At 39.9% G+C, this 18700-nt stretch overlaps 1 protein-coding gene across 12 annotated transcripts in view; it reads left to right on the forward strand.

Annotated features, from left to right (window-relative positions):
* The window catches only part of ATG4C (autophagy related 4C cysteine peptidase), a 150721-nt gene that overhangs the window by 75713 nt on the left and 56308 nt on the right, over positions 1-18700 (forward strand). For 3 of the 12 annotated variants that reach the window (XM_053575950.1, XM_053575962.1, XM_053575952.1), the window contains one exon: positions 9711-10108. The exons of 7 other annotated variants lie outside the window; for them this stretch is intronic. In XM_053575950.1, coding sequence (XP_053431925.1) covers positions 9711-9875 — 165 coding nt within the window. In that variant the 3' untranslated portion in view covers positions 9876-10108. Of the gene's footprint in view, positions 1-9710; positions 10109-18700 lie in introns of those variants that run through there. 2 more of the 12 variants (XM_053575954.1, XM_053575951.1) reach the window with 2 other exon arrangements.

The following is an 18700-nucleotide window of genomic DNA, read 5'->3' on the forward strand; positions in this document are numbered from 1 at the left end:
GAAAGTCGCTTTGTTGGCATTCAGTTCCTGCAGGGTTGGGATCCTAAGGCTCTCACCAGATTTCTTAAAGGGCATATCTTGACAGTGCCTCCTGACAACAAAGTATCTCCAAGAGTGCAGGTATGTTCAACTCACCCCAAGGATGGCTGCCTGAGCTCAATAGCACATCACACCTGGCCATGCACTAGGACCGTGGGGTCTGTTCCTGCCTGGTACTCAAAACCAGCCACTGGATGCTGTTCAAGTTTACTTGGTCACTTAAGCCCTTCCAAGGCAGCTCCAGTGAGCAGCCCAGTCCAAAACCAAGAATCTTCAGGACAGTTCTTTCTTGTCTCTAGTTCTCTGCAGTACCCAAGCACTTGCCTTCTGTGCTTGTCTTCCTCAGCTCCAGACCTCTTTGTTGACTCCTAGAGTCTCCTCCTGCTTCACTTTGCCCCCAGAGTGATGGTTCTGGGTAAGTTTCCCCAGCCTGAGGTAGCTGAAGTCCTCTCTCCCCTGTCTCACCACTGGTGGCTGGTAAAGAGATGTCTCTAGTCAACCATCTTGCTCCAACTGTGTCAGCAAATATTTGAGTGCTTTGACCTCTACCACTCTACCAAAACTTCTGTTCAAGGTCACTATGACCCCACGTTTCTAAGTCCATTGGTCGAATCTCAGTCTTCATCTTACTTATTCTAACAGAAGCATTTGACATAGCTGAAGCACCCTTCCACCTTCTTAAACCAATGGTGTACAAATAACATTGGTTACCTATTCAATACCCACCCCTCTTCTTTTTTTTTATTAAGTCATATACATAGATCATGAATACATTTATGCCTTTGTGGGATTCAATGTGTTGATTATTTGTACAAACTGGAGTGCTTACATCCTTCAGATTTTCATACTTCTGCAAATAGAATTTTTTGTAATATTCTTAAAGAATTTTTTGAATCTCTGAGGGGTCTGTTATTATTTAGCCATTATCATTTCCGATTGATGAAATTAGGGATTTTACTCTTTTATTTCTGGTCAGGTTGGCCAAAGGTTTATCTATTTTATTGACCTTTTCAAAAAACCAATTTTTTTATTTATTGATCTGTTGTGTAATCCTTTTGTTTTCAATTTTATTTAATTCTTCTCTAATTTTAGTTATTTCCTTTCTTCTGCTGGGTTTGGGGTTGGAATGTTCTTCCTTTTCCAGTTGCTTGAGATGTCCCATTAAGTTGTTGACTTCCTCTCTTTCCATTCTTTTGAGGAAGGCTTGCAATGCTATAAATTTCCCTCTTAGGACTACCTTATAGGTATCCCAGAGGTTCTGGTAATTTGTGTCTTCATTATTGTTTTGTTCCAAAAATTTGGTAATTTCCTTCTTAATCTCATCTGTGACCCAGCTATCATTCAGCAGGAGGTTATTTAGTTTCCATGATTTTGTATGTGTATGCAGATTCCTGTTGTTACTGAGTTGAACTTTTATTCCATGATGGTCAAAAAAAATACAAGGAATTATTTCTATTCTTTTAAATTTGCTAAGGCTAGACTTGTGACCTAAGATGTGATCAATTTTGGAGGATATTCCATGGGCTGATGAGAAGAATGTGTATTCAGTTTTATTAGAATGAAATGTTCTTTAGATATCTGTTAATTCCAAGTGTTGAATGGTTATGTTTAAGTCTGTAATTCTTTGCTTAGTTTCTTATTGAAGGATCTATCCAACACTGCCAAGGGGGTGTTAAAATCTCCAACTATTATGGTTCTGGAGGAAATCAAGTTGCTCATGTGTGTTAGACTATCTCATAAATTGAGGCACATTCTGGTTGGGGGCATAAATGTTAATAATTGAAATCTCATGATGTAGAGTGTTGCCCTTAACAAATATGAAGTGATCATCCTTATCTTTCCTTACTTTTGTTGGTTGAAAGCCTATTGTATCTGCGAATAAAATTGCAACACCTGCTTTTTTCTGATTTCCATTTGCCTGACATATAGATGACCATCCCTTCACACTGAGTCTATATTTATCTTTTAAGGTAACATGAGATTCTTGTATTCATCAGATATCTGGCCTGAGTTTTTGTATCCAGCCAGCCAACCTGTGCCTCTTTAGAGGACAATTTAAGCCATTCACATTAATTGAGAGTATTGATAAGCCTGGTAGAATTTTAGGTATTAAGTTTTTTAAAAGTCCAATGGACACTTTTAATCCTTTTGCCACTGTAGAAGTTGTAGTTTGAGCAAAAGTTTCTGAGTGGTAGAGGATTGTGCTGGTCATTATGGAGGATAGGTCTGAGACTATGCTGGAGAGCTGGTTTAGTGATGGCAAATTTCTTCAACATGTGAATGTCATTGAAGTATTTAATTTCTCCATCATAAATGAAACTCAGTTTAGCTGGATGCAGGATCGTGGGTTGAAAGTTTTTTTGTTTTAGGAGATTAAATGTTGATGACCACCCTCTTCTAGCTTGAAAGGTTTCAGCAGAGATACCTGCAGTCATTCTAATATTCTTCCCCTTGTAGGTTATGATTTTCTTACATGTGGCTGCTTGCAGAATTTTCTCCTTCATATTAACTTTGACAAGGTTAATTATAATGTGTCTGGGAGATGGTTTATTTGGGTTGAGTTGTGCTGGGGTTCTGAAAATGTCTGCTATCTGAATTTTAGAATCTCTTGCCATGTTTGGGAAGTTCTCCTCCATTATGTCTTGCAGTAGAGCATCTGTGCTTTTTGAAGCAACCTTGTCACCTTCAGGAATTCTTATAAGGCGAATATTAGTTTTCTTTGAATCATCCCCAGCGCTCTCTGAGAGAATGATCCGTTTTTGCTTTCCACTTCTCTTCCTCTTTGAGTGTTTGGGAGCATTCAAAAGCTTTGTCTTCCATGTCAGAGATCTTTTCTTCTGCCTGATCTATTCTGTTATGGAGGGATTCTACTGTATTTCTCGGATCTTTGAGGGCTGCAAGTTCTTGCTTCAATGTGTCAAAATCTTTGGTGATTTTGTCTTTGAATTCTTTGAATTCTTGAGGCAACTTTTGAATTACTCCTTGAAATTCTAATTCCATCTTTACCTCCATTCTGTTGATCTTAATTTGCCATCCAAATTCTGAACTCGATTTCTGACGTCTCAGCCATTTGTTTATGTGTGGGATCATCTGGTGTGTCTGTTTTGTCATTTCTTGGGGGAGTTGATCCACTCTGATTATTCATGTTGTCAGAGTTTTTCTGCTGATTCCGCCCCATGATTATTTTTCACCGTTTGGCTAGATGGGCAGGTAAGGTGAAATTGGATTGGGGACTCCTATCGTTGTGGTTAACCAGCCCTTTGCCAAGGGTCTTGGACTGGTGACTGTAGCTTCTTCCCCTACGGCTTTTCAAAGGAGCCATATGGTATTACAGTCTGAGGCTCCGAGGACCTTGGGGTCGTGGGGGTAGGTGGCTCTGTCTGGTATTCAGCTGGTCTTTTTCCAATCCTAGTGGATCAGCGACTCTGGGTTGAAGTCTCAGCTGTGGAGAAATATAAGTAACTAAGATACCCCACCCGCTGTGGGCAATAACTGGGAAAGGAAAATCAACCTTTCTTGTTGCCACACAACCAGGGTACCCCGTGAGGGGGTCGTTGGGTGATTGGCCCAGGTTAGGAGTTCCAAACCAGTTGACCCAGTCAGTACCAACTCTCAAGTGGGAGACTTCGAAAGGTCTCCAGCAACTGGATAGCAGAGAGCTACTGGCTGCTCAAATATGGCTCACTCCAGTGCTCCGCGGAGTCAGAAAGGTGCTCCCAGTAGCAGAGGTGGACCAGGCATCTGGAATCTCTTTCCCCACCTTGCATCTCTTTCATGCCCAGTCACTGGGAACCCCATAGGGCTGTGGTCCTGCTCCCTCCGATAAGCAGATGTGCCAGGGCTTTGCATCTGCCAGAGTCAAAAGAAAGTCAATGCCTCCTTGGCCAGCCACCACCCTCTGCCACCTGCTGGCTGGGGGAGCTGAGGCTTGCCTGCCTTGGGTACTCAGTGACAACTGGAGAGTGTTCACCTAAGCTCAGTTCAAACCTGAGGATAACAAGTCAGCATATGATTTTCTCCCTCAACCACTGTGCCTTTGCCCCAGTCACTCAGCAGCACTGGTATCCCTATAAGGCGAGGTCTGGCTTCCTCTGGCAGTCATCAGAGTTGGGGAGGTGCCAGGGCAGGATCCTCTACTGTTGCTGAATCTTCGTGGGAGATATCCCTGCGCAGCTCCCGGAGGCTCCCATGGCCAGGGAGATGGCTGTAGCAGCCGCTCCAGGAGAGGGTGGGGTGCACTGCATGCGATTCTGGCAGGGTGGGACACCTGGTGGCTCTGGCAGGGTGGGGCTCAAAGTGAGTGGCTCTGGCTGGGTGGAGCCCGGGGCCCTAGCAAGGCAGGGTGCAAAGCAAGCGGCTCTGGCTGGGTGGGGCACTGTGCACTCGGTTCCGGCAGGGTGGGGTGCCTAGCTCGCAAGCCTCCCGCAGCTGATTTGCACTTTCACAGAGCCAAGCCCAACAGCCTCCCCCTTTTGTCTGCACAACTGCTGGGCTCACTGTTACAGTGTAGCTTTTCTGCCATGGCCCCTACAGCCCTTGCAGTGCCCAGACCTGGAAGTGAACCACAGACATTCCAGTCTCTGCAGGGGTTAGGCTTCTGGACCATCAGGCGAGGTGGGAATGGTGGACTAGAAGTTCAACATGGCAGGGAAAACGTTAGTTCAACTTTCATGCCTGGGAAGAGAATGCTCAGGGTCACAGCAGGGTCCCTCTGGATAAGTAGTACCCATTTCCTGCAACTCTTTCCCGTGGGGTGAGACAAGAGGTCCTCAGTTCACCGCTCACCTGTAGAAAACCTACAGTGAACCAAAAAGAAAAAAAATGAGAAACAATACTCTTGGGGGAGGAGGCGGACACTTTTCCTTTGGGATGAGTTTTGTGTCTGAAATTTGCTTTCTGGGAGTCACAGCTTGCCTCAGCAGAGGGGACGTGCAGTTATCACTCTTCTCTCTCAGCTCTGCTCCCGGTCTTCAGCACTGTTGGGTACATTCTGGCCATAATCTTCCCTCTGGACGGGAGTTTCTGATGAAAGCTGGCTCCAGTCGCCATGTTGCCTCTCCTCTCCCTTCTTGTTTGGGGAGCCATTGCCCACCCAAATGCCCATTTTTCTAACCTACTTATTTAGCTACAGTTTGGTCACTGAAGTAGAAGTGGGTATGTGCTAGAAGTTTCTGGGGAAGCCTTTGCTCTCCTATGTAAGGGAATTAGATGTGATGCTGTCATTCCCCATATGTGCACCTGCCCCTGCCTTGAATGTAAACACTGGGATTTCTGCAGTCCTGTTGTGATTATGAGAAAGACCAGGAGAATTGTAGAAACTGTCTGATGTCAATTAACCAAGCTAACATGTCAGACTTTTTGTTAGAAAAACCATTCCTTTTATTTAAAATGATTGTTTTTTTTTTTTTACTTCTTTGTATATGTTTATTACTTGTAACAAAATGATTCCTAATTAATTTAAATGCTGTTACCATTGATAGAAATAGCAAAGTTTTGAAGAGAGCTAATTTTGGTAGGAAGAAATAATTGTTTTTGGTATTATGCATTTGAGTTGATATTGTGATCATGTCTCCACTTAGCACTGAAGGCAGTACCAGCAGTGGTTATACCAGCACCAGGGCTTATGCTCGAATCATGGCTTTGTCAGTTACTAAATCTGTGACCTTACATGTTACCTGACCTCTCTACATTTCAGTTCTTTCTTTTTTTTAAATTTTTTTTTAATTTATTTATTTATTGATTTATTTTTGTGGTTTTTGGCCAGGGCTGGGTTTGAACCTGCCACCTCCGGCATATGGGACCAGCGCCCTACCCCTTTGAGCCACAGGCACCGCTCCATTTCAGTTCTTTCTATCTGTAAAACATGGGTGATGATAAAGCCTAGCAGAGAAATTATTGAAACGAGGAGCAGATGACATTTTAAGGGAGATAATGCGGAGTGAGTTGATATATAGAGATAAAGCATCAATAACTGATTTTTGTCTGTATTTTAGAACAGTAAAAGTGGAATCAACGAAGGAGAAAGTAGAGAATAAATTATTCAGAAAATAGAAGGAGAAACAAGAAAGCAAAGTATTAGAAAAATCAAGGCAGTAGCATTTTAAGAAAGAAATGCTCAGCAGTGTTGATTTTTGTAGAAATAAGAAGAAGAAATAAGAGAATGGGAACTAATAAAAGCCCTTTTTATTTGAGGGCTAGAAGAGAGTGTTTTAAGGACAGTGAGAGTAAAAGTTGGGGCACTGGGATTTAAGATTGTGCAGCAAGGAAATAGAATACAGTGACGTCACTTGCATATTTAGCTTCCTTCAACTATGTGAGCTCTTGTGATAAAAACAGGAGGGCAGTGCCTGTGGCTCAAAGGAGTAGGGTGCCGGCCTCATATGCCAGAGGTGGCGGGTTCAAACCCTGCCCCGGCCCAAAACTACAAAATAAATAAATAAATAAAAACGGGAGTATATTTTCCCTTATATGCTCTTATTGCTTAAAGACAGGGACACATTTCGAGAAATGTATCTCCAGACAATTTCACCATGTGTGAACATCCTAGAATATACTTGCACAAATTGAGATGACATATGGTACAGGTTAAGTATCCTAAATCTGAAGACCTGAATCCAAAATTCTTTAAAAACTGGAAACTTTTTTAGTGCCAACCTGATGCTGAAAGGAAATAATAGTTGGAGGGTTTTGGGTCGCAGATTATTGGATTAGGGATACTGAACCAGTAATTATAGATAATCCAAATATTTCAAAATATGAATTCAAAATTGAAATACTTCTGGTCCCAAACATTTCAGACAAGGAATATTCAACCTCTATGGCCTATTCCTCCTTAGTTATAAACCTGCACAGCATGTTACTGTACTGAATACAGTCGGCAATTGTAACACAATGGTGTTTATATATCTAGACATATCTCAAGTAAGAAAAATACAGTGAAAATATGGTATAAAAGATAAAAAATGGCCGCGCACAGTGGCTTATACCTGTAATCCTAGCACTTGCGAGGCTGAGGTGTGAGCATTGCTTGAGCTCAGGAATTTGAGATTAGCCTGAGCAAGAGTGGGACCCTGTCTCTACCAAAAGTAGATAAACTAGCCAGGGATGGTGGGAGGCGCCTATAGTCCCAGGTACTCAGGAGGATCCCTTGAGCCCAAGTGTCTGAGATTGCTGTGAGCTAGGCTGACACCACGGCACTCCAGGCTGGGCAATAGAGTGAGATTCTATCTCTTCATTTGGGCTCAGAGCTCTGAAAAGTGTTTTGAAAGGCATATTAATAAGTCACTGATGTCTCATATCCCAGTAATTCATGATCAATTTATCTCTTTTTGTTATTGCTGCTACTGTTTATATACCATCTTGCGAAAGTCATTTAAATTCTGTGTCTGAATTTTGCCATTTGGCAAGTGAGAGTGAACTAGATACTTTCTAAAATTTCCTTTGGCATTTTCATTTTTGTCTTAAAGTTACTTCTTTTTCACATTATGTTTATGTTCTGGTAAGTTATCACTTACTTTATTTCTCTACTCAGCTACCCTTTAGGATGTATTCTTAATAGACTTTTTTTCTTAGTGGAGGTGTAGGTTCATAGCAGAATTGAGTGGGAGGTGCAGGGAGTTGTTATATATCCCCCACCCACTGCCAGCGTCCCACACCAGAGTGGTTCCTCTGTTTCAGTGGATGAACCTGCCTTGACACGTCTCTATCACTCAAACTCCATAGTTTACATTAAGGTTCGCTATTCTGAGGGTTTTGACAAATATATTTAGGTCATCAAATACGAAATGTCTAAATCCGAATCCAAGGTTTAGTTCAATATATCTCAAGAAGCAGTACAATTAATCAAAGTATGTGTCTAACCTGTCAACACAGTTTTGCCATCTTTATGGTAGCTTGTTTAAACCAGCAGTGAAGAAGCCTAGAGAGAGAATGGAGATGAAGTCATGAAAGGGGTTTTCCATGGGTTGTTGAGAATTGAATATTTTTCCTTGCAAGAAGTAATCCAAAGCCTGGAAGAAGTGGTAGACAGCTGATGCAAGGCCTGATGAATATTCTGGATGGCAGGGAGTTTCTAAGTCCGGCTTCTGTAGTTTGAGCAGCCTTGTTTGTGCAACATGTAGTCAAGCATTATCTTGCAAGAGGATTAGCCTGTCTGCATTGAGCAAAGTCTCAGGAGCTTCATCACAAGCATCCTCATCATTCTGTCCAGTAGTTGCAGTGGACAACCACTGTAATGGATTGATCAGATTGCATGAAGCTATAGTGGATAATACCAGCGCTGGCCACCAAACAGACACCATTAGCTTTTTTGATGAATATTTGGTTTTGGACTGTGTTTTGAAACTTTTTTTTCATCCATCCATTTTGTGCAATGCTTACAGTTGTCAAAAGGAATCCATTTTTCATCACGTGTAACAACACGGTGTAGAAATGGTCATGACAGCAAAGAAAGGCAAGCTTCAAGACAGTTTCTCTACCGATGCTTATTTAATTCATGCAGAACCCATCTACCCAGCTTCTTTACTTTGCTGATTTCTTTCAAATGGTCCAGTGTTGTTGGAATAGTAACATCAAACTTTGCTGCTAATTCACATGTAGGTTGAAATGGATTCAATTCTACTAAAGCTTTTAGCTCATCATTATCCACCGTGGTCTCAGGTCACCCACGTGGTTCATTTTCAAGATTAAAATCACCAGAATGGAACTTTTCCAATCTGTACATACTGGACATTCATCGGCACATCCTTCCCAACCCTGTCACTGACATTTCCAGCTGTCTGTACTGCCTTGGTGCCATGATGGGATTCACATTCAAAGATAACATGAATTTTTGACTTATCCACGATTTCACAAAAAATGCCCTAAAAATATATATGTAAGAAGTAATCACAATCCATAACACCCATTTGAAAGAATGAAGATGTACATAAAATCATACAAAACAAAAAATTAAAGTGAAATGTTAGAGATATCAATGTCAAACTTAAAGGAAGTTGGACATTTAACACTTAATAACATAATACTATGTATGAGAATACTATTATGTTTACTATGTTAGTGTAGAAAGATTCAATCAAAATATTTTTTTAATATAGGAGTCTGAAAAAATCAAACTTAATTTTTGAAAACAACTTTATATTAGTTGCTTTTGATCTTAACAATTCTCTGAGATAGGGAAATGGCATCTTCTGCCTTGTTTTACAGACACTACCCGGGTAGGGTGATTTGTTCAAGGTCTCATTGAGGTCAGTTGCAGAGTTGAGATTAGAATGGACCTTCTGACTCACTTTAAGGCTTTTGTGTGTGTCAGGCTACCAAATAGTCTTTCACAATATTTTACCTCAGTCAGTGATACCATTTTGTTTCATTGTCTGTAACTCCCAAAAGAAATCACAGTGTAACTCTTTAATAAAAATGGCCGGAAGACTTATTTTTGGGTGACTGGAGGGTGGGAGTGAGCATATATTTAATTTTGATGAGCTAGTCTTAATGGAGAAGTATGTATTTACCCAGGGATAAATTATTCAATGCTGATCAGTTTGTCTTTTAGCCAGAACAGTTAAAATAGCGCTGGGTGACTGTGAGTGACAGGAGCCTGACAGAAGAGGCTGTGGGGTGGCCCCGGTGTGCACTCTGCATCTAGTGAGCGATTCTTCTGTGCTTTGTTACAGATGCTGAGAATTTCCTCTAAGGAGAAATATCCCTTATTTTCTTTTGTAAAGGGTCATTCCAGAGACTATGATTTTACATCTACTACAACCAATGAAGACCTTTTCTCAGAGGAGGAAAAGAAAAGATTAAAAAGATTTAGCACAGAAGAGTTTGTATTGCTTTAAAGATTAGCACAATTGTGCCCGATGAGAAGAACTCCTTTGAAAGAGGAAAAATGAAGAGAAATGAGAAACAAGTATACTGGAAACTGCTTATTTTCACAAATATCTTACATTTTCTTTAATTTTCTGTGTTCTTTATGAAAAGAGCATTTGAAAATATACAAGTTTGAAATATTTTTCTACAAGAGAAATGATTTAATGAGTCTTGCTCTCTAATAAATATCAAGCGATTCTCATCGCTTCCCTGTCTCTCTGCAATTTGCTAATGATAACTCTGCCTTAACTATCAGCCTTTTATCTTCGAAGTCTTTCACCTGAGCCCATTTGTCTCCTAGAAGTTTTATGATATAGGTCTCCTGTCCCCAAATACCAGAATCATCAAATAGTTTCAAAAATTTCAGCTTGTATTGATGGCCAGAAGACCAGAGAATGAATCTTTAGTGCTGTCTCTCCTGCTGTTCACATAACCAAAGGATGCTTCTGGATATATCTTGATAATTAAGCAGTGTGCATTAGCTGTGATATGCACACAGCTGTATAAGCAGAATTATACATCAAGGTAATACTTGGCAGTATGATTTTATAATGACTTCATTATGCTTGTTGTTGAGCCTTCTATAAGGAGTGAATATAAAGTACTGGTTTCCCCCATAAATTTAAAAGTTATGTTATTAATAACTTCATCCAATCAAATCAGATAAAGGCAATTACAAAATAGTAGTAGGGTTTGTTTCCTGTTACAAAAGTGAAATTTTATGGAAATTCAACATATTATGCAGTTTTAAAATCTAAAGTACCAGGAAGGACATCCCCAGGTGTTGCTCTGTGTCATTTTTTTGGCTGTTTGTACGAAGCAGTGTAGTGGTGTTGAAAAACTGGGACCCTCTGGAAGGTGAATCTACCTTAAGTGTATTATGTGTTACTTGAAGGCAAATTTGTGATAAAAAAAAAAAAAGTACAAGAGTCAGGATTATAAAATAAATAATAAAGATGTGAGAAGATAAAATGCTTTTGTTTTGGTTTTAATGTTGGGATTATTTTAATCCTTTCATTTGACAGATTAGTCCCAAATGGATTGTTTATTTATAATAAAGGCATATAACATGGCTCTGAAAGAAAATGTTAAAATTTGTATGGAACTTCTGTGTTTCAGTGTAGAAAGGTAACTTATAAAGAGATAAAATTGTGTATCATCTAAAGTCATGGCTCTCCTCCAACAGAAAGCCTTTTGTTTAAAGTTGCATGTAAACTTGAAATAAAGGGTGGGCAGATTGCCTGATGAAAGAAATCAGGTTTGACGTTTCCCAGTGAGGATGGTTTATTGAATTGAAGTAAATAGTCTAAAATCTAAACTTTTCCTTTACCCTAGATAAAATCTGGACAAATTAAGCCCAATACTAATTTTCCTAGAATGTCAAAGCAGTAAGGTACAGGAAGCTGGTGTTATGCAGTGCTGGACACCACGGTCCCCCATCTACGCAACTGTCCCCCTTGGTCCCTACACAACGGCAACGTCCGTGGGGCTCTGTAAGAAACATGTCAGATGAGAGCACCCTCCTTTCAAATGGATCACAACTGATTGTAAATATTCTTACAACTGTATGAAAACTTAGAGCTACAGGATAGCATTTTTATTTTCTCCACTTATTTTAGGATTAATTTTAAGTAGAATTTTGGGATAAGACAAAATTACACCTGGGCAAAGTTAATGTGAGAGGAGAGGAGGCAGACACTTCCTTTACATTGAATGATATTGAAAAGTACAAACAAAACACATAATACAATCATCCTCATGACTGGGAATAAATGTTAGAATCAGAAATTCTTAGCGTAATATGCACATAAAAAGTTATTCAATAATATATATGAATGAGAGAATGCAAGCATGGAAATTGAGAAGCTGACGAATTTATCTTGCCTGCTAACTGAACTTCAGCAGAAGACCAGCCAAAAGTTATGTTAATCTTTTATTGAGGAAGCAGCAACTGAAGTATCTTATTAGATTGAGAATAAAGGTACTGTGTAGCCTGGTTTCAGACTTCGACACAGATTCCGTTTCAAGTTGTGACAGCTAGTAAACTCAGTCAATAAAGCTCACGGCTGATCTCTTTCAGCCTGGAACAAAGGACAAGATTCTAAGATAAATGTTCTTTTGGAGTTATGATAGGAGGGTCCTTCTTTAAGACATTAATATTGAGATGCTGGGTTTTACCATTAACATTTCAGAAATGAATTTTTACAATTCTTGATGTGACTTTTTGGTGGTGAAGTTTCTTTTCTCTCCTCTTCATAAGATCGACACTTTGAGTTACCTTTGTCAGTGTGTTAACTACCAGCAGGCAGTCTTTTAAAAGTCATCATTTGCTGAATGAGTGAATGATATGGTCCTTTATAGTATAAAGGTATCAAAAAACATTCCCGAGGTATTCATTTTTCTATTTTTTTTTTTTTTTTTTTTGTGGTTTTTGGCCGGGGCTGAGTTTGAACCCGCCACCTCCAGCATATGGGACCAGCGCCCTACTCCTTGAGCCACAGGCGCCGCCCTCATTTTTCTATTTTTCTATTAAACCTTATTAAACCTGGATTATTAGAAGACTACTTTATTTGTTTTGTTTTTTGTGTTTTCTTTGGCTGGGGCTGGATTTGAACCCGCCACCTCCGGCATATGGGACCGGCGCCCTACTCCTTGAACCACACGCGCCGCCCTAGAAGACTACTTTAGAGGATTAAAAATTTTGGTTGCTTTGGTGTTCTTTTAACCTTAGGATTTAACATTATCCAAGAGTAAACATACGTAAATATACATGTGTGAATTCCATCTCGTTTTTAGAATAATTTTTTTTAAAGAACAGCAAAAGTAGCAGAAATTGCTATTTTTTTTCAGAGATCTCTAGTATCCTTCCTAGCACTTGGTGCCAGAAAGCACGTTATTCCTGGTCAAATCACACTAATTCATCATTTTTTGTTGTTGTTTCTTTTTCTCTAATTTCTTCCTGCTAGGAAGAAGTTTCATTTTTGTGTTTTATCACAGATGGTCTTCAGTAGTCTGCATTTGACATCTAAGTCTTTTTGACTATATATTCCTATATAACCATGAAAAAACTATAAAGGATCTTCTAAACTTGAGAAGCAAGAGGAAGGATAGATAATGATAAAAACGATTTGAAAATATCACTCTATGAATTATTTAAGCAGACAGATGAGGAAGAAACTGAGAATTTAAAATAATGGTCAGATAGAAGCAGGATATCCAGAATATAAGATAGAGGCAATTTCTGGGATAGGATAGAGATTATTATTTTCTATAAAAAGAAGAGCAAATGCCTTCCAAAAAACTCCAGGAGAGTAAATATCACGTGATATGTATTAGGCCTCGGTATTATCAGTCAACTATGATTCAATAGTTCTATTCACTTGAGCGTTTGCACCGAGTCCTCTGAAGGTGCAGAATGGAAAAGGTGAAACAGCAGACCAGGAAAAATTGGAAACATCCTATTGATTCTAAAATATAAATTTTATATCACTTTATAGTTTGAATCTTTAGTCGGTTTTAAAATCTTAAGCATTTTTTGTGTGGCTATCATGGTTATTTAAAGACTTTTTTCCTTGCCTATAAACTTTGAAAAATATTATATTTAGAATTGGTATTGCAGACACATTTCTGAGTTAGCATTTTCCTCTCTTTTTTACAGTCTTCCTTGACATTATTGGTGGCAAGCAATGGCCCAAAACATTCACAGCTACAGTTATAAAATCTCGCTTATTCTCTCACAATGATAAGAAAAATATGTTAAATGTGGAGAATACATGTTATCAGGTAGAAAAATTACTTCTTTAGCATGCTATCCTCTAACCAATTCCTCTAGAAATTTAGAAACCCAGTCTTCCAAGGTTTTCATCTAAGGGTGAATCATAAAAAAGTATTCTGCAAAGAATTACCTTCATTTGAATTATTTAAAAATAAATTAATAATTATAACTATTGTTTATTTTAATATACAAATTAATTGAGATTTTATGGGTTTTAAAAGGTTGTTTTGTAAGCAGGAAGGGTAAACAAAAGTAAGTTGGAAATCCAATAAAAGTCTGATGACAAAAGGATGAGAAAATTATTGGCATTAAGTTTTGAGAGTATCTAGGCACAAACACACCATGGTAAACTGACACAGGTAAAAATACATGAATTAAAAAGGCTTGCAGGCTCTGCACCTGTAGCTCAGCGGCCAGCCACATACACTGGAGCAGGTGGGTTCAAATCCAGCCTGGGCCTGCCAAACAACGACAACTGCAACAAAAAAATAGCCGGGCGCTGTGGTGGGTGCCTGTAGTCCCAGCTACTTGGAAGGTGGAGGCAAGAGAATCGCTTAAGCCCAAGAGTTTGAGATTGCTGTGAGCTGTGACTCCGCAGCACTCTACCCAGGGTGACATAGTGCAACTCTGTCTCCAAAAAAAAGACTTGCAGACTGGGATGATTTAAAATGGGGTGTGGGCACTGGAAGAAAGTAAATACCGATAACAGTGGACACGGGGCTGCCATGCTGTAGGATGGTGCTCCTTGGTTTTGTGCAATGTGGTATCTCTGGTGCTGATGTTGCTATGATCGGTTCACTTGCATTAAAAATATAGCTAATGACTCTAGGGTTTGGAATTAGATCTGTGATTAATGGGACGATAAATAGGAGCCCTAAAAAGTGGATCGTCAACGTAATGGGACAGATGAAGAAAGTCAGTAGTCTAGGTGCAGCAGAGGATTTTAATGGACGTATAGATAAATACATACTTTAGATAGGTATCATAGAGAAAATCTGCCCATTCTTATACTTCAACCTATCGTTTTCCATTTTCTATACTCCCTTCTGTTTGAGATTGCTGTGCACATCACCTGCTCGGTAGGTTGAATTTTGATTCCTATTTATTTGTTTAACGATTTGAAGAAAAGGGCCGCCACTGGTTCAGTCTTTTATATTCTGATTTATTTACTGACATTGTTCTACACCTCTGGCTTGCACGGTAGTCCTTCCTGTGACACGTGACTGACTCATAAACCTCACCTGCCATTGGGCCAGACTTGTGGCTGCCGGACCAGCCCATGTCTGTACCTGCAGAGACACTTGTGGACAGTGGAGTGTGAAGGAACTGAACAATAGAAGTTTTAAAACATTTTGAGTTTAAAATATAAAAACATTTAAAACATAAAATTAATTTTTTTTTTTTGAGACAGAGCCTCAAGCTGTCGCCTGGGTAGAGTGCCGTGGCATCACAGCCCACAGCAACCTCCAACTCCTGGGCTCAAGCGATTCTCCTGCCTCTGCCTCCCAAGTAGCTGGGACTACAGGCGCCCGCCACAACGCCCGGCTATTTTTTGGTTGTAGCTGTCATTGTTGTTTGGCAGACCCGGGCTGGATACGAACCTTACAGCTCTGGTGTATGTGGCTGGCAAGCCGCTTGAGCTACAGGCACCAAGCCCATAAAATTACTTTTAATTGTATGGGCTTGACATGCTCTTGATGATGTACTTCCATCATTTCATAGATGTCCTTTATTTTTGTTCTCTTACAGAAAATGCGATTGACTTAACCTATAGCAGAATATACAGTTGACTGAGCATTTCATTGAGGCTAATTATTATTTCTATCTCTAATTAATTAAATTAAACCCCGAGACCTACATTTCTTGTCACTAATTTCAGCCTTTGATTTTTCTGTTTCCTAACTATGTTTACAAAATAAGGGGAAATGAAATATAAAATCCAATAAAAGCATAAGCTGCTATACAAAGGCTGTAATATTCGCTGGCAAGCAGCATCCGCTCAGAGCTCAAAGTGTGACCTTGTAAGATGTGTTCAAACGTTTAAACTTCATGATATTTACAGTGGTTTAGGCGTGTCAGATTGCGTACATCTTTTCTAATGTCTATGTAGGTCTAATGTCTGTTTTTACAGTCTGTGAAGTGTTATCCTGTGGTTTTCTTTTTTAAATAATAGCTTTATTGAGGTATAGAATACTTCCCATACTAGACAATCTGCCAAATTCCAGACCGTTTTCATTACCCTAAAAAGAAGCCCTGCACCTATTAACCGACACTGCTGCTCTGCAGCCCTCTACTCTCCACCCCAGCCCTGGCAACCACTAACCTACCTGCTGCCTGTGTGGTTCTCCTGCTGCAGACATTCATCCGGATGGGATTACATAACACACGGCCTTGGTGTCTCACTCCTTTCACTTTGAATAATGTTTTTCAGTGTTCATCCATGTTGTTGCCTGTATCAACACTTTGTTATTTTTTGTGACTGACTAATACTCCATTAGCTGGATATACCATATTTTCTTTACTCATCAATTGATGGACTTTGGATTTTTCCCCACTTCTGGGCTACTGTGAAAATGCTGCTATGAACATGTATGCACATGATTTTGTGTTGGCAAATTTTCACATTTCTCCTGGGTATATACCTAGCAGTGGAATTGCTGGTCACGTACTAACTTTATGTTTAACTGTTTGAGGAACTACCGAACTGTTTTTCAAAGGGGCTGTGCCATTTCACAGTCCTACCCACAATGCATAACTGTTTGAAGTTTTTCTGCTTTCTCACTAGCCCTTGTTATTGTCTATCTTAATAATTTTTACCTTATTGCTTGCGAGGATGAAGGGGTACCTTATTGTGGGTTTGGTTTTCATTTTCCTAGTAACTAATGATGTCAAGCATCTTCCCGTGTGCTTGTTGTTCTGGTTGTTACACTGACCGGGGGGCACTGCTGGAATTCAGTAAGTGAGTGATGTGGATGATAATACTGAAACCTGTGTTGAGGCCAGATTACTGAAGGTTGCCACTGTCAGGCAGAAATTTATACCTGCGTAGGCGGATGGCTGTCAGTGACATGGGAGGAAGGGTGCTATGACGGAAAAAACAGAGGGATAGACATGAGAAGGACTCGGGTTTATCTTTAGCACTTTTAAAAATGAAGATTTAAAATTGGAATATATATATATTCTGAAATTAACAAGTAAAAATAAAATAAAATTGGAATATAATTTCTTAAGTCGTACTCTTACATACAAATATGTGTGTAAGATGCAGATAGAATTCCGTAGAGTCTGTGGATATAGGATACTTAGTGAATTTAGATGAGGCTAAGAAACAGCAAGTAATTTAATGCAGGGGTTCTTAACCTGATGAACCCATGAATAGAATTTAGGGATCCATGAACTTGGGCTAGAAAAAATTCATGCCTTTAGTTTTATTAGCATCTAACTAAAACATTACATGTGCATATCTTGAAATATTTACACTGCTTTGAAATGATGGTAGGACTTGCTACGGTTTATTAATGTGTTGATAAATAAGTAAATATATTACTATAGGCCTCAAATTTAAAAAATATTTTAGTAACTGTTTCCTTTAGCCATATGCATTTTCATTTACGTTTAAAAACATTTTTCTGAGAAGATCATAGGACTTACCGGACTTCCAAAGGATTTAAAGTGAGGGAGTTTGAGAAATAGAGTGATCGAAGGTCTGGAACTGATAGGAAAAGCAGAACTTTGGGCTGAAACCTGGAGTTGGAACATTTCGAATATTTGAAGTAGGTGATATAAGCCTCTGTAGGAGAGGGTGTGAAGACAGAGCCAGCACTGGGGACCTGGAATGCAAAGCTACCTGATTCAGAGAGACTTAAAAATCTCTTTGCTGATTAAATTTAGGAGGGAATTAGTCTTAGCAGGAAAAAGAAAAGTTTGAATCAGTATTTTGAGATAGAAGATTAATGATTGCCAGGATGATTCCAATGGCAACAATGCCACTTAAATTGGGTGCTTACCATGTATTTTATAAAATAGGTGTCATTTAATTTTGTCTTCACAAAAATTCCTGGAAGTAGATATTCTTATCTCCGCTTTACAAGTGAAGAAATTGGGGATCTCATACATCCCATCTGCCAAGTTAGCATAGATGGTAACTTGCAGGTCTAAACTTCTCCTGATTCCAAAGCCTGTTGGCATTTTCCCTGCATCAGGTTGTTTTTGTATTGCTTTGTTTTGGCTTTTTTTTTTTTCTGAGACAGAGTCTCTGTCACCCTCGGTAGACTGCCATAACGTCGCAACTCACAGCAACCTCAAACTCTTGGGCTCAAGTGATCCTCTTGCCTCAGCCTCTGGAGTAGCTGGGACTACAGGTGCCCACCACAACACCTGGCTGTTTTTAGAAACAGAGGGTCTTGCTCTGGCTCAGGCTGGTCTCGATCCACCTGCCTTGGCCTCCCAGAGTGCTGGGGTTACAGGTGTGAGCCACCGTGCCTGGCACCTGCATTGTTTTGAATTAGGGGGTCCAAAAGACTGAGAGGAAGAGGGTGGAGAAAATGGCCAAGTGAGTGGAGAAGGAGAACTGGGCTGGGTGGACATGGAAGCAGGGAGGCTGTGGAAGGGAAGGCTTGGGTCTAATTTTGGGAAGAATTTGGAGAACAGGTTAAAGAGATAGCAGTGTGGGAGGTGTTTTAGTGGCATTGTTTCAGAAACTGCCAGACAGGGGACGTTCATGTAAGATGCGCCTTTTCTCTCCTCCCTTCCCATAGTACGTTCTGCCCACCCCGAGGTGAGGAGCCTGACCTCAGTAGCCTTCTGAGGAGACATTTTGAGCTGTCTCTACTTGCCCGGCCTTCAGACCCCAATTTTCCAGAGACTGCAACTGAGAGAGGCCTTTGTTACTGTGCAAGAGGGGGAAACTCCCCGCGGTATAAAACAGACTGAGGACTTTGCAAAATATAGCAAGTTCACGTCTGCTAATATGCTAAGTTATTTGGCCTCCCTAGTTTGAGTAGTGATTTGATGTTTTCA

This window comes from Nycticebus coucang, chromosome 22 (assembly GCF_027406575.1).
Source record: "Nycticebus coucang isolate mNycCou1 chromosome 22, mNycCou1.pri, whole genome shotgun sequence".
NCBI classification, from domain to species: domain Eukaryota; kingdom Metazoa; phylum Chordata; class Mammalia; order Primates; family Lorisidae; genus Nycticebus; species Nycticebus coucang.